At 31.6% G+C, this 16,192-nt stretch overlaps 3 protein-coding genes across 4 annotated transcripts in view; all 3 read right to left on the bottom strand.

Annotated features, from left to right (window-relative positions):
* LOC111715293 (uncharacterized) lies at window positions 1-1,894 on the bottom strand. Its single transcript, XM_023490600.1, has 6 exons — window positions 1,868-1,894; window positions 1,547-1,693; window positions 657-725; window positions 492-505; window positions 359-430; window positions 1-294 (listed from the first exon to the last, which is right to left on the bottom strand). Exons 1-6 carry the CDS (start codon window positions 1,892-1,894, stop codon window positions 165-167), a joined length of 459 nt encoding a protein of 152 aa, XP_023346368.1. The 3' UTR covers window positions 1-164.
* Window positions 1,621-13,189, bottom strand: LOC111715287 (corepressor interacting with RBPJ 1). Of its 2 annotated transcripts, XR_002768201.1 has the most exons (18): window positions 13,106-13,189; window positions 11,949-12,069; window positions 11,530-11,618; window positions 10,210-10,290; window positions 10,098-10,173; window positions 8,452-8,530; window positions 7,893-7,937; window positions 7,470-7,554; window positions 6,128-6,362; window positions 5,701-5,767; window positions 5,148-5,214; window positions 4,593-4,720; window positions 4,025-4,083; window positions 3,649-3,736; window positions 3,222-3,284; window positions 3,111-3,165; window positions 2,082-2,239; window positions 1,621-1,835 (listed from the first exon to the last, which is right to left on the bottom strand). XR_002768201.1 is itself a non-coding variant. In XM_023490595.1 (17 exons), exons 1-17 carry the CDS (start codon window positions 13,182-13,184, stop codon window positions 2,157-2,159), a joined length of 1,500 nt encoding a protein of 499 aa, XP_023346363.1. In that variant the 5' UTR covers window positions 13,185-13,189; the 3' UTR covers window positions 1,621-2,156. The 2 variants fall into 2 exon arrangements, 1 of the variants encoding a protein (XP_023346363.1); XM_023490595.1 differs by having other exon boundaries at window positions 1,621-2,239.
* LOC111715294 (DNA repair protein complementing XP-G cells homolog) overlaps window positions 13,189-16,192 on the bottom strand; it is a 16,600-nt gene continuing 13,596 nt past the window's right edge. Inside the window, exons 27-29 of the mRNA XM_023490602.1 lie at window positions 15,719-15,784; window positions 14,201-14,252; window positions 13,189-13,715 (exon numbers count right to left, since the gene is read on the bottom strand). Coding sequence (XP_023346370.1) covers window positions 13,635-13,715; window positions 14,201-14,252; window positions 15,719-15,784 — 199 coding nt within the window. The 3' untranslated portion in view covers window positions 13,189-13,634. The remainder of the gene's footprint in view (window positions 13,716-14,200; window positions 14,253-15,718; window positions 15,785-16,192) is intronic.

A 16,192-nucleotide genomic window follows, 5' to 3' on the forward strand; every position in this document is an offset into this window, starting at 1 on the left:
CAATTAAATAAATCAACTATTACAGATCAATTAACAGAAAAAAGTATTGTTTTCATACAAAAGTAAACTAGCCGAGCAATGAGCTAATTAATAAAAAATAAACGAAGCATTCACTTATTGATCAATCAATTTATCAAGAAAATCGCATATTAACGAGGAAATAATCAGTTTTTCAATTTGATAGGTTTCGTGTAAACTGTATTCTGCTCACTGCACTGTACATAAACACTACCTTGATGTACATGATGATCCTTGTACCTTGAAACCTTTCTTGTCAGTTCGTCAAGATTATCTCTGAATAAAAAATCTGAATTGCGGCGTTTACCCGGATTTTAAAAATTGTGGCATTTATGCCCACCTTGAAAGTTGTACAGCCGGAATATTCCTCTTCTCGGCCATTTCAGCCAATTCAACGGCCTTTGAACTGCCCCTAAAAATAATGTGTAAGAGTGTTTTAAAATAATTAAATTAATCTATTTCGTATGCCTTACCTGTTGTAAAAAATCTACTTAAGAAAAGCATTTAAAAATTGTCAAGGGATTAATACAAATTAACTCTTATTACGTCCAGGTTCCGTATATTTATTTTATGTTTTTTTTAAACATTAAAATTAATAATATTTTATGTTTAAAAAATCTCTTAAAAATGCTTTTTTCCTTGTTAAATGTTCTTTTCTCTGCCCGCAGCGCTAGGTAGACTGGGTGCACTCCATAAATAAGATCCCCCTAAATGAATAAATTAAAACAAATAATTTTAAAAATTTACAAATCACAATTCAAGTGTTTATTTTTAAATCAATTTACCAAATTTAACGCATCTATTCGTTAAGCCTTGACTAAAAACAAAGTTTTAGTTTTTTTTCTTGAATAATGAATAATGAAGTAAAATTTTTAAAAAACATAGATTAGATTAGGCTTAGTACGCCAATATGATTCCCTAAAACCATACTGCAGTCCTTCAATTATCAAACAGGGAAATTTTTATTTTTCTAAACATCCCAAGGAAAGATTTTACAGGTTCTTTAACGCATCTATTGGTTAAGCCTTGACTAAAAACTAAGTTTTAGTTTTTTTGCTTGAATAATGAATATGAAGTAAAATTTTTAAAAAACCTTAAAAGCATAGATTAGATCAAGAATGTAATGCAAGGAAAGTTAATTGCAGTTGCGTATACTCTGCGTACATATTGAAACCAGTTCTCTTTGGGCGGAACAAGAATAGATGCATCAGTGTTCGTTTAGTATCCGAGGAGGTTAAAAGCATTAAATTTTGATAATTTTGATAATTCACATAATACTTTCCTATATGACCAGAATATTTCATTGATTATTTATGTGAAAGATTGATCCCATGTCAGGTTTCGACATCCGTCTTGTGTTTACATTACCGCCCAGTGGCAGTACACTGCAGTACACAAGATGCGTACACCTCTGAAATAACTTTCCTTGCATTAAATCCTTAAACACAACGAATACAAAGTATCATCTAAAAAATTATCTAAAAAAATTAAAAATTATCCAATTAAATAACGACAATTGTTCTATTACCTTTATTTCCAGCAACAAATCTTTCCGTCGATTAGACGAATATGTTGATTTATGACGGAGACATTGATTCAGGATAAAAAAACTTTCTCCATGAAAACCATTTTGTCGAAATATTGAGTAATCTGCGCATGGACAGAGTGGTGAGTACTTTAAAATTGGGAGATTTTACCGTTAACATCTGATTTTACCGTTAACATCTGATTTTACCGTTAACATCTGATTTTTACCGTTAACATCTGATTTTACCAGGGGGTAAAACTGCAGATCAGGAAAGTGGTGTATTTTTCGACTTACGCAAATCCGCTATACTCCACTTCTTACCAACGCGAAATCCGCTATACTACACATCCGACCTGCTAGCAAGAGGTTTTACAAGCTCTGCTATATAGACCTGTGACCGCAGCTCCCGGCCCCCTTGCCTGTCCTAGTCGCGGCGCTCGGCCCAGAAACCTAGCCCTCAAATAACACAAAAATAAACAGCCGGCGTAGGTCCGATATTGCAGTAGGATGTTGCGTATAGACGATGTAACATTACCATCAGGAAACCAATTTTCTTTGAAACTATAACATAAATCACACTTGTGCCTATACAGGATACAGGATTTTGTGACTAAACAATGTTGAAGGGTTGAGAGTTTAATATTTCTAGCGCACGTTTACAGCGTTCATCTAACACTGGTTTCACAGATAAATCTAAAAATAGATAAATCAGTCACAGTTCAGGGGGAAAAGTTCAAAATAGTTCAGGGGGAATATGTTCTAATTAGTTCAGTGGTATATTTACCAAATAGGCAAGGGCAAACCATTCAAAACAGTTCAGGGGAAATAGTTCAAAATAGTTCAGGGGGAATATGTTCTAATTAGTTCAGTGGTATATTATGTACCAAATAGTCAGGGGCAAACAGTTCAAAACTGTTCAGGGGAAATAGTTCAAAATAGTTCAGGGGGAATATGTTCTAATTAGTTCAGTGGTATATGTACCAATTAGTCAGGGGCAAACAGTTCAAAACAGTTCAGAGGAAATAGTTCAAAATAGTTCAGGGGGAATATGTTCTAATTAGTTCAGTGGTATATGTACCAATTAGTCAGGGGCAAACAGTTCAGAGGAAATAGTTCAAAATAGTTCAGGGGGAATATGTTCTAATTAGTTCAGTGGTATATGTACCAAATAGTCAGGGGCAAACCGTTCAAAACAGTTCAGGGGAAAAAGTTAAAAATAGTTCAGGGGGAATATGTTCCAAATAGTTCAGTGGTATATGTACCAAATAGTCAGGGGCAAACATTTCAAAACAGTTCAGGGGAAAAAGTTCCTATCGCCAACAATAAACCAAAGGTCATATTAAGTGTAACTTTCGAGCAATAGTTACTGTTTAGCACTTACTTCATGATATAAATACTATCAGAAATACAAAATTCACAAATTTTAAGAACATGCAATTTATCTTTTATACTTGGAAGACATTTCACTTCATAATAAATTGTTTACAATTCACCATTAATGTGTAAAAAAGTGTGTTTGAAAAAAAATATATTTTCAGAATAAAAAAATTAAATAAAAATGTACCTAACAGTGCCATGTTTTCAGCAGAAATTGATCCTACACTCGTAACTGATAGAGCCTAAAATATTACAACATAAAAAAAATCTGTAAATTAAAAAAAAAGAAATTTTTTACCTTTGCACGTTTTAACAGAGCTTTCCTTATGTGCTTTAAAGCAGTTTTGACCTTTGCTAAATTCTGATAATATAATATAATATTAATTATGATAATAACATTATAACTAGTTTTTAATAGTTCAATAAACTTTAACTTAGTATGTCTTTTAAATAAATGACTTTTTAACTTAAAACAAAGTGATGCCCAGATTTCAGAGTGAGAATAATGATCAAAGAGATAGAAAATTTATCTAGGATTGTTAATATAAACCAATTTCTTTTGACATCACAGTAAACAAATTAAAAATCTGGAAAAAACTCTCTGAACTAACATAATATAAATATTTTGAAGCAAATAGAGGAAAGTAAAAAAAAAAATCTAATCTAAGATTTATGTTTTTCAGTAAATTTTACGCTTAAATTGCGTAGTTTTGTAAATAGGTAACCTGAGACTTAATATCCTGAAACTCTCTCCCTTTCATAATATCATCATACACAGGACACACAGCCAGGTGTTCAGTATTTTCTTCTACTCTACAAAAAAGGGAAAAAATTTGAATAAATAAATGAATGAATGAATGAATGTAAGAACGAGTAAGATTATGAAAGGATGCATAAAAGAATAAATGAATATATGAAAGGATGAAAGGAAAATAAATGCAAGGATGAATGCATGAATGAATGAATGAATAAATAAATAAATAAATGAATGGATAAATGATTTAATAAATGAATAAAAGTATGAGTAAATAAATAGATGAATGAATTAATGAATTGAGAAAATTAGTAATAAATGAACGTAGAATGAATGAATGGTTGTACCTGCAGAAATGACAATTAGTATCAGGATATTTATCCTCGAAGTTTTTCTTCACATCAATCTGTGTTCACAAGATAAAAGTTATTTCTATATTTTTTGTGTTTACTCTATTTTTTGTGGTCCTAAATGATAAAAAAGAAAAAGGAAGGAAATATAATGCAAAATTAATTTGACAACCGAAGGTAAAATTCTTGAATTAATAAGAATTAGAAACTAACCCTCAGAAGCCTGGCGTTTGCTAAATGTGGTCTGCCATTATTGTACTTTCAAAATTACGGGGTAAAGAATTTTGTTCAGGTTTAGACAACTTTTTTTTTGTAATTGAAAACCTGAACGAAATTTTGATTATCTTTGGTAATTTTGAAGCACAAAAAGGCAGACCTCATTTTGGAAATGCCAGGACTAGGAGAATAGTGTTGTTTCAAAAATCAGACATGTAGTAAGTTAAAGAATGAAACAATGTACATTATTTCAAAGATCAAAGACTTCGCCATCACCTGTCATTTTTTGGTAGGACACCCTATGAATTAAATTAGCGATCTTAAAAAATTGACAAAACTTTTTAACTTCCTTGTTAATACTAATCAGATTAAAAAGACGCATTTCAGTCTCCGTAAGGGCCTCCTCTTCCTGTTCTTCTTCTTCTTCTTCTTTTTCCTCTTCTGACTCCGACTCTTCTTCTTCTTCTTCAGATTCATCTTCATCATCATCATCATCATTATTATCATTATCATCATCATCATCATCATCATCATCATCATCATTATCATCACTATCCCTAGATTCTGATGATTCTCCCTCATCTAGTGAAAACGTCATTTAAGAATTTGCGCGCCATTTAAAAAATAATAAGTGTTCATTTTGTAAAAAACCTTTGATGAGTATTTAACAAAATTTGTAGATATGTAGACATTTTTTTCGGAATCATGTTTAGTTTATTTAATTGTCCTTCAGTTGTTTTTAAAAACGGTGTAAAAATAAAAAAGCTATGTGCCATAAAGTACATATAGCGTTTGAAAATTTCTCTGTAATTTTTTTAAAAATCTGGGAAAATTATGACGATAAAGCAAAAAAGAGTGGTCACCAAATCAAAGCTAACTAAGTTGAACTAAATCTAAAATAAACCTGTCAGCCCGAGTATCTTGTCAACTTCACTCAGAAAGCTTTCTCCTGATTTATTAAGTTCGGACTCCTAGAAGACGGAATTAAAAATATATTGTGAAGGATAAAATAAAATACCAAATCCAAAATTCATGTTTTTATGCAAATCATGGAAAATACAAAATCCAAATTTGTATTGCTATAAATTGAAAATAAATCATTAAAAAAAAATTATGCCATATAATCCTTTTTTAAATGAACAAATTTATTAAATATTATTTCGAAAATGCTTTGCACGAGATAAATTTCTGTTTATTATCTTTAGGTTAAAAATGAAAATAGTAATAATAATTTTATCATCTGTATTAGATAACAACAACAACAACAACAACAACAACAACAACAACAACAACAACAACAACAACAAACACAACAATAACAATAACAATAACAATAACAATAACAATAACAATAACAATAACAATAACAATAACAATAACAATAACAGTAACAGTAACAATAACAATAACAATAACAATAACAAGAATAAGGAAAAAACTTTGAGTAAAACACCCACCTTACGAGGTGGGGGAGGACCAATATCAGAAAATAGAATATCATCAATTTTATTCAGGTACGCTAATCTAAAAAATAATTCAATATTTTAATGAGTTAAAATAAAGGATTACACACTGAGTATTAGACTTTAGAGATGACTGTGCGGAATTTATACTGTCTATTTTCTAGTATTTATGATTCCTTGCAACTATAAACTTTTTTCTTTCCTTGCCATCTCATTAAATAAGCTATTTAAACTTTTGAAGACCACATTCAAGACAAAAGGGCTCGTCATATTTGAAGAGTTTTAAGTCGTCTTTGTGGAATCCTGCAATGAACGAAAAACATTAAGAAGGGAAATTATAATTTATGTTGAAGCAAGAATAAACATGTTCCTTAAGACTTATAATAACAGTTAGAAAGCACATTTCAAATCGTTGCTTTACCGTGATTTGTCCGATATTTTGGCAGTCTCTTGTTTGCTCTCCTTGGGAGAAGACGATCTTTCATATTTCCGTCTGGAACCTTTTCCCCTGGATACGTCACGTTTCGTGGATTTATCACGTGTTGAAGTCTTTTCGGATTTTGCGAATTTTTTGTGATGTTTTCTTCGATTTCGTTCAGATTCTTTTTTCACTTTAGATCTCAATATCTTTATTTTCTTCTCTTTTCCTCGGATTCTTTTAAAAAAAATATTTTAACATTAAATCATGTAAATTTACAAGACAAGATGACAACTAAAAAAAGATGACAACTTGATTATGAAATGGCATATCCTATTTTGATGATTAAATGTAACAAATAAAAATAAATTTGAACATATGAATACAAATATTAATTTATCTATATTTGAATGGACAAATATTAATTTATTCAAATTAATAAATAAATGAATGCATGAATGAATGAATGAATAAACAAATGAGAGATGATCGAATGAATGAATGAATAAATTAATGAAGAAATGGAAGGATAAATGAATGAATAGATACACTAAATAAAGGATTTATGAATGGATAAACTAATAAATGAATGAAAAATGAATAAACTAATAAATGAATGAAAGGATGAATAAACTAATGAATGGATAAATGAAAAAAATTGCGAAAGGATGAAAAAATTAATAAACTAATGAAAGAATAAATGAATGAACAAACTTATACAAGGATGAATCAATTACCGAATGAATGAATAAACTAATAAAAGGATTATAATAAACTAAAGGATGAATGAAGGAATGAATAAACTAATGAATGGATGAATGAATGAATAGTAAATATAAATAAACTTGAAAAAGGAAGGATGAAAGGATGATTAAACTAATGAATGAATTAAGAAATGAATAAACTAATGAATGAATGAACAAATGAATGGATGGTAGATGAATAAATAAACTAATACAAGGAAGGATGAAGGGATGAATAAACTCATGAATGAATAAAGAAATGAATAAACTAATGAATGGATGAATAAATGAATGGATGGTAGATGATTAAATTAATGGATGGTAGATGAATAAATAAACTAATACAAGGAAGGATGAAAGGATGAATAAATGAATTGGATGGTAGATGAATAAATAACCTAATACAAGGAAGGATGAAAGGATGAATAAACTAATGAATGAATAAAGAAACGAATAAACTAATAAATGGATGAATAAATAAATGAATGGCAGATGAATTAATAAACTAATACAAGGAAGGATGAAAAGATGAATAAATGAATGAATGAATAAATAAATCAATGAAAAATGAATAAATCAACAAACTAATAAATGGATGAATACCTTGAGTAGTCCCGACATGAGATCTCCTCCGCCTTCATCTTCAGATGGAGAGGAGTAGACTAGATCATACTGTTTCCCACCCAGCTAGATAATATTTAGCGATTGATTGATTGATTAGACCATCCTACGGTTTCCCACCCAGCTAGATCATATTTACTATTTGATTGATTGACTGATTAAATAAACTATATCACGCTTGTTCACATCCAAATAGACAATATTTTGAATATGATTGATCAATGGGAAACCACTTTTGAAAATGACCAATTCCCAAATAGAAAAACATGAATATCTCCACAACTTATGCTCGGAAAAAAAGGATTTTAAAGTGTGTTGTGGTGAACCGGGCATAAAACTCTTAAAATAGGAATAAAAATAAACTTTAACATTCTCGCTTAAAAAAGAATAAAAATAATAATCACCTTCCCGTTATCCCAAGTTCCGTAACTTGTAAATTGAAGACGATCCTAAAATACAAAATGTTGTTTAATTTATACATTCCGGAAAATGTACGGCTGCAGAATTTTTTCTTGAATTTTAGGGCTTTGGACATCCTCGTGCAAACTGCACATCTCAAGTCAGTGACAAAAACCTCCACACTTTGCATTAAACTTTTATGTTTCAAGGATTTATTTCTAGTTCTATATCTAATACCAATTCTCAGATTTAAATTACCTAAAATGGCAATCCTAAAGTTTCCCGAGAAAAAATTAATGAAAAAATTTACAATTTATTTTCCTCGTGCATGTTGTTTATTTCCTAAATCAATATCTAAAAGAAAATTACTTATTAATAATTTCAAATTACCATAAACAAAAATACAAAAAACCTATTCAAAACGTGCATAAATTTTCAACATTACGAAAAAATGGGATATTTTTTAAAGACTTTGAGAGAGCGAGCTGGCCGCCCTTAAAAGTATGGTGTAAAATTTCATTTATTTCCCTAAATTAAAAGAAATTTTAAAACATTTTTGCTGACCTTTTGTTTCATTTCCTGGATAAGTTTCTTCTCGTTGATAACAACCGCTGGTTCCTCTTCATCCCGGGCCTTCCCATACCTTGGGGACATTCAGATGGTCAGTGGTCAACAAAATATAATGAAATACAACGACGATAGTTAAAATAACAGAATATCTATGACTCAGGGCAAATAATCGTTATACAAAGTACCGATAACTAATCTTAGCACATCCCATTTTACTCGAGGGTTCGACAGGTTGGGTACTCGAGGGTTCGACAGGTTGGGTACTCTAGGGTTCGACGGGTTGGGTACTCGAGGGTTCGACGGATTGGGTACTCGAGGGTTCGACGGGTTGGGTACTCGAGGGTTCGACAGGTTGGGTACTCGAGGGTTCGACAGGTTGGGTACTCGAGGGTTCGACGGGTTGGGTACTCGAGGGTTCGACAGGTTGGGTACTCGAGGGTTCGACAGGTTGGGTACTCGAGGGTTCGACGGGTTGGGTACTCAAGGTTTCGACGGGTTGGGTACTCTAGGGTTCGACGGGTTGGGTACTCAAGGTTTCGACGGGTTGGGTAATCTAGGGTTCGACGGGTTGGGTACTAGAGGGTTCGACGGATTGGGTACTCAAGGTTTCGACGGGTTGGGTACTCGAGGGTTCGACAGGTTGGGTACTCGAGGGTTCGACAGGTTGGGTACTCGAGGGTTCGACGGATTGGGTACTTTAAATATAAATAAATAATTTCTTAAATGTAAACTTAAAAATAGCAATAACTGTAAGTAAGATTCAGTTCAATTCATCTTTCTATTCTGAACATATTTTGATGACCAGTGACCACAATAAAAGACCAAAACTAATCATTGTCAATATTTCTAAATCAATTTAAAATTCTTTTGCATTAGATAATAATAATAACCGCAGTCCACCCTTATTCCTAAGGCTTGAGCTCCCTCACATAATTATTTTATAGTAATGCTGATCAAGTCTACAAATGAAAGATTAACAGAATAAAGTTTACATTTTAATCATTATTAAATAAAATATATTTTTTTTTACTAAAAGAAAACATGAATGAACCAGAACTATTATTGAAGAATAGCAGGATATTTATTAAAGGAACTGTCGAATTGTAATTTCAAGTAATCCTTTATTTCCAGATCGAGGCATGTCTGATTCACAACGGTACCCTTTACACATTTATCTGATAAATATTGTGGAAGATAACGTCGTCTTCTTTAGCTTAAGGGTTTTCATTCATGGTTTTCCTTCAGTAGGAATGTGCAAATCTCTTTTCCAATTATAAACATGAATATATAATTCATTCTGGATCAGACTAAGCTTTCCACTATCCACTCGACGAATGTAGGGGCACTTAAAATTACGCCTACAAACCCTTTAGATTTAATAATAAATAAATAAAGCATACAAATAAATTAAATAGTTAATAAATAAAAATGTGATTGATTATGTAATTTATCATGACATCATAATAAATCTAAAAAAGGAACAAAAGGATGGATGACTGAATGAATGAACAAACAAATATAAGAATGAATGAATAAATGAATAAATGAATGAAAGGATGAATGAAAACATGAATAAATGAACGAGTAAATAAAGAATGAATACATAAATAAATAAATAAATGAATGAAATAAATGAATACTTAGGGCAGTGTTTCTCTGTATGTGAATGCCCCCATACTTGACATCTTATACATTTGGTGAACTGTACACTTATACCTAAAACAATTATCTAAATATTAAAGAATCTTTTACCAAAGGGATGATCGACGATATTTGGATCTTCTTTAGCGTAGGACTGACGGGGAGCATTCCTCTGCCAATCAAACTTAAATTCTAAAATAGGTTTTACATTTTTAAATAAATCATTCCATACAATTACTTTAATTCGGTGACCACTGACCATACAAACCACTCTTAAAAATCCATTTATATTCGTTAAAAACCCTTTTTTAATTCGTTAACATTAGCAACCGCTTTTTGAATTCTGTTGAAAATCCCGATAAAATATGACTCTTTGAATTCTAAAAGTTTTAAAAATCTCTTTGATTCGGAAAATAATAAATTTAACGATCTTTTAACTCTATATTTCTAAACTTGTCATTACAACTGTTAATTCGTTAGTTTTCTTTTAAAGCATTAGTACTTCATTAACTCAATACTACTTCCATTAACTCGTTATTTCTCCCTTTTACTCATTAGTTCTCCCATTAAGCTATTAGTACTCCCATTAAATCGTTTGTTTTCCATTAACTCATTAGTACTCCCATTAACTCGTTAGTACTCCCATTAACTCGTTAGTACTCCCTTAACTCGTTATTTCTCCCTTTACCTCGTTATTATTCCCTTTAACTCGCTATTTCTCCCATTAACTCGTTATTTCTCCCTTTAACTCATTATTACTCCCTTTAAATCGTTATTTCTCCCATTAACGCGTAAATGTTCCCTTCAATTCATTAGTACTCCCATTATCTCGGTTTTTCTCCCTTTAACTCATTATTACTCCCTTTAAATCGTTATTTCTCCCATTAACTCGTTATTTCTCCCATTAACTCGTTATTTCTCCCTTTAACTCGTTATTTCTCCCTTTGACTCGTTATTTCTCCCTTCAATTTGTTATTTCTCCCTTTATCACGTTATTTCTCCCTTTAACTCATTATTACTCCCTTTAAATCGCTATTTCTCCCATTAACTCGTTATTTCTCCCTTCATTTTGTTATTTCTGCCTTTAACACGTTATTTCTCCCTTTAAATCATTATTACTCCCTTTAACACGTTATTTCTCCCTTTAAATCATTATTACTCCCCTTAACTCATTATTACTCCGTTTAACTCATTATTACTCCCTTTAACTCATTATTACTCCCTTTAACTCATTAGTACTCCGTTTAACTCGTTGTTACTCCCTTTAACTCTTTATTACTTCCTTTGACATGTATTACTCCCTTTCACACATTCAAATTATTCTCTATACTGTAGAGGATGAAATCTAAAATTCTAAAATACCCCTTTTAAATCGTTAACACTCTATTTAAAAAGAACGCTGAACAATCCCTTTAAAAAAAACCTTATTACCGTCCTTCTTCTCCGTATCCGGTTTATCCTCTTTCTTCATCCCAGCCGGGGGTTCGTACATAAAACTAAGCGCCAGCTTGTCTCGGTCCCTGAAACAAAGAAATTCAAAATGGAGGCTCTAGAAACACAAAGAAAAAACCTACGCACTAAGCTAGTGGCATTTTTGCGAGCGTAAATTTTGCTATGCGCCATTATCCTATGATTTTGCTCAACTTTGAAAATCTTCCATAGCCAGGCCTAGCAGCAGCGCTTGGCCCCTCTTGTAGCCTGCGGCGAACTAGAAGACCTAACAAAACTCTAAATAATTTGAAGCGGGATGTTTTTCCCACAGAAAATTGCTGTATAGGAAAAGAGTCGTAGCGCCGATATTCTTGCATTTTATCCCCCCCCCCTCTCTAAACCTGTAATTGCGCCTATACCTTGTATTTGTAACTGCAGCCTTGTTATTCCATGTCTCCTGTTCCCTCTCATATTCCTGTATTTTATCCTTCTCAAGTTTATCCTTGGCCTTGGCCTTCTCTCGAGCCACAAATACACGTTCTAGAAAATATAATAATAGAATAAACTACCCCAACTGTCTTTCTGTAGAAATAAGGTCGGAATCTCCAGCTAGAATAAACGTGATACACTTCAGAAAATAATGTGTCAGTATTGGTTTATGACATAAATCCAGTGTGAACATTTAGTTTCCAACATGTCGGAAAACAGACCAATGGTTTGAGTGACCACTCAAATCCAGTGTGACCAGAACAGGCCAACGGTTTGAGTAACCACCGAAATTCAGTGTGACCATTTAACATTTCGGAGAACAGGCCAATGGTTTGAGTCACCACACAAAACCAGTGTGAACATTTAGTTTCCAACATGTCGGAGAACAGACCAATGATTTGAGGCACCACCCAAATACACACCATGAGCCACCTGGGTTAGTCCATCACGGTACTAACCCATTAAGAAATTCAAATATACTATTCTAGTTTCAAAATTTTGCCATAAATATAGTTTGAAGTATAATGAATTTTTTATTTCAGCAGTTCTAGAAAAGTTGGGTTGAATATACATAAAGAGAGCTTCAGCTGGAAACAAGAATGAACAAGATATCTTTATCTTTCTATCTAGAAATTGATTATTTGCATTTGGTGCTTCTCTATTAAATTGACTTTTGACAAGTTTCAAGACATTACAACGGCTATATCGCTAAACTATCACTATATATTTTTTAACAGATTGAGGGTTTAAGGTGTATAATTAGGGATAGGACAAGTCGTCTTTAAATGGAGTCATTTAAGATTCGGTTTATAGTTCCTTTTATAGTCAGTAAAAATTATCAAATGTGCATAATAATTTAAATCTTGGACAAAACTTTCCTAAAAACAAGATTTTAGAATAAAAAACAAAAATTGTTGTAAAATTGTACTTTCCGATTTAATTTGCTTATATGGCCATTAATATAGTGTTTTGCATTTTTACGTGTTCTTAATTTATTATTTCATTTTTATTGTGATGTGAGATTTTTTTGGTCTAGTTGATCCGGACCCGGGTCAATGGATCCAATGCACTATATTAAGAAACTTACCCAAATTTTCCGGGTTCCCCGGATGGAAAAACTTTTTGCACATATAGTGCCCAAATCCTTTGCTTCGACCCTTCGGCATTTTATCTGAAAAAAAATTATCATTTCTTTACTTAAAATTATCTACATAAATATATTAATATTTGTGCATCACAGAGGATTGAGATTTTATAACTCATGAGCAATTACATTTACATAAAAACACAAATTATGATTAATTAAAAAGGTTTTTATTTATTTTATTCTTTTCTCCAAAAAATCTATTTATTTTGGATGGGAATTTGTTATTTCAAGTGACCCTACATTTAAAAAAAAAGGCCATAGCAGATTTTTAACGATACTCTTTAACCAGTATTTAATCAGTAATGTGGAAGATATTGTCATTTTACTAGCGTGAAAAATTTATTCTAAAAACCCAGAATCTCTTATTTACTTTAAATCAAAGTTTTAATGAGTACCGTTGTGAATCGGATATGGCATTATGACTTAGGTACACATGAAATTAAGTCCACAGGCCCTTTTAAACCTGGCTCTAATCTTCGTCACTTGATAGTTGGTGTTCTTTCAACTCTTTCCGGGCCGGTCGTTTAAATCTTTTCTGCAGCTTTCTCTCCTTCAAACAATTAAACAATAACAAAGTTTTCATAATAAAGTGAAACCAATAAAACTGTGGAATGAGAAATCTTATGTGTATTAGATGTCGTAATAAAGCTGAATTACTGGTAGCTCTATAATAAACTATAATGGTTCTGTGGTAACTGCACAATTGCGGTGTTTCAACTTAGTTGGATTATTTAAAAGCCTAACTTGAGATTAAAAGTCGTCTTTCTATTCTACAGTTTGATGGGCCCCACTGTAAGTTAAAATAATATTAATAGAGCCCAATATATAAACTTGTAAACCTGCTACCATCAAAATCTTAACAGTAGCAGATACATCACGAAAAACAAATTAACAAACCAACCATCATTCAATCATCATTCCAAATAAAAAGTCGAAGAAGGAATTTGGTCAAAATTGGTCTACCTAAGATACTATGTTGTTATTTAATTTAAATAATTTCAAATTAAAGGTTCCCGGGGCGAAAATAGCATTTACCTTTGCTTCTTTTGATTTCTTAAATATTTCCGCAGCTCTAGCTCGTGCCTCACTAAATAACATTGCTTTCAGAGAGATATTATTATTTTGATGATGTTGTTATTTTTAATGATGTTGTTATTTTTGATGATGTTATTATTTTTGATGTGATTAATATTTTTGAAATAATTGATATTTTTGACGATATTGTTATTTTTGATGACTTGTTTATTTTATGTTAAAGTTCTTTTGATGATATTGTTATTTTTGATATTGATGACTTTTATATTGTTGTTTTTAATATTATTATTATTATTTTTATTATTGTTTTTAATTTCAGTTGCTTTCTGCTCTTGGAGGGTTACAGACCTCTCCCCGTAGTAGCTCACGGCTCAACAGCTTGTAAGAGTGCTGCATAGAGTTGCTCATGACTTATCCTACAGGGGAGTAGTGAAACATAGAAATTAAACAGCAAACAAGAACTCCATCTTCAGCTTATCAACTTATCAACATCTCAGCTGATAAAGGAACACAGAAGTATAACCCTTAATTGGTATACAAGCCATGCACAATGATAACGGCTTTTTACTCAGCCTGCAGTAAGGACTGGACTTCTGTGGAAGATTCTACCTGGTGGGGCTCTAAGGCTTTCAACTCCCCATTTTGCACAAGTGGTGCTGTTATGGGTTTCCTTAATTCCACTTAAGTCGGAAAGACTAACAAAGGAAAGCAGGGATCTTTTTCTGAAATCCCTCATACCCTCCTTGAAGCTTCCTTATCTCTTTCCTATCTGCTCCACAACTTGATGCCACAAGAACTATTTGGAAAGGCCTCAAAATGTAGAAACAAGAAACATGAAGAAAAAAGAAAATTTAACAGGAAAAATGGAAAGGTAACTCTCCAATGATAAGCTTTACACTATCAATTTATTCCATTAGTGAATGAAAACAACATTGACGATAGGGCTGAGAGACGTCCCCTCCCCCCTCCATTTCACCCTGATAAAAAATACACCAGAAATTTGAATGTGTTTGTTTGTAGCTGAATTAGTTCTAATTTAGTTGCTGATACATCTAATGAGTGTACTTTAAAAAAATAGGAAAGGAGGCATCTTAACCTGGTTCTAAAGCAGCTTGGCAAAACTGCAAGGATGTCCCAAATTTTATTCTTCAAACTTAGCCGAAATATGATTGAAAGATGTATGAACAAGAAGAAAATGAAGAACAAGAACTATAGAAATGGTAAAATATTTACATCTGCTATTTTAATTATTTAAAGAATTAACTATTATAAAAACTATTTAAAGAATATTGTTAAAAATTTAAAATTTAATAATAAATACATTGATCTTAATCTTATTGATCAAAATTTCCATTTTTATTTTAGTAAAATTATCAAAAAGTTTATGTATCGAAAATCTAGAGAAAAATATTTTTTTTCCACGATTTTACAGGATATAGTGGAATGCTATGGATAGGTGGGGGTGGGGGGGGAGTCCCCCCTTTATCCACAAAAATCAATCTATAAAACGATGTTTACCTTTCATTTCTTTTCCTCTCTTCTCTTTGAAGAATAATTTCATCTGCTTTATTGGAACTTACACTCCTGTAAGTATTCATTTGCAGTTTTTAATTTGTATTTAAATATACTCTAAAAAATTAACTCTCCATTCTTCAATGCATTAGGGTCGACATAATTTAATGAAATCGCAGAAAATAAATGAATTAAATAAAAATTTAAATTTGACTTTAAAAATACTTGTGCAAACATCAGAATCATACTTTTCAATACTTTGAAAAATAAACACAATATTTTTGTATTAATTTCACAAAAAATTACATTATCCCCAAAACAATGGTTGGATGATTTTATTTTTTAAATACAGGAAGAACCAGAAAACTCTGAATTGAATGTGTTGTCATTGTTCTTCGTTTTACAGCAGAAATATCGCCTACGGACTGTGTAATTTGCAATTGTTGCAACAGATATATCTCTAAAAGTGTTCTGGGCATT

The sequence above is a fragment of the Eurytemora carolleeae genome, unplaced genomic scaffold, assembly GCF_000591075.1.
Source record: "Eurytemora carolleeae unplaced genomic scaffold, Eaff_2.0 scaffold1751, whole genome shotgun sequence".
NCBI classification, from domain to species: domain Eukaryota; kingdom Metazoa; phylum Arthropoda; class Copepoda; order Calanoida; family Temoridae; genus Eurytemora; species Eurytemora carolleeae.

Bases quoted from the DNA above. Each gene is read 5' to 3' on its own strand.
- LOC111715293 (XM_023490600.1), bottom strand. From the start codon at position 1,894: ATGTGTAGTATAGCGGATTTCGCGTTG. The intron at 1,694-1,867 runs GTAAGAAGTGGA...CCAATTTTAAAG, and splicing joins GTATAGCGGATTTCGCGTTG to TACTCACCACTCTGTCCATG. The intron at 726-1,546 runs GTAATAGAACAA...TTATTCATTTAG, and splicing joins ATTTGTTGCTGGAAATAAAG to GGGGATCTTATTTATGGAGT.
- LOC111715287 (XM_023490595.1), bottom strand. From the start codon at position 13,184: ATGCCGAAGGGTCGAAGCAAAGGATTTGGGCACTATATGTGCAAAAAG. The intron at 6,363-7,469 runs TATTCATCCATT...TTTTTTTTAAAA, and splicing joins CATGTCGGGACTACTCAAGG to GAATCCGAGGAAAAGAGAAG. The intron at 3,737-4,024 runs GTACAACCATTC...CCTTTTTTGTAG, and splicing joins ACTAATTGTCATTTCTGCAG to AGTAGAAGAAAATACTGAAC.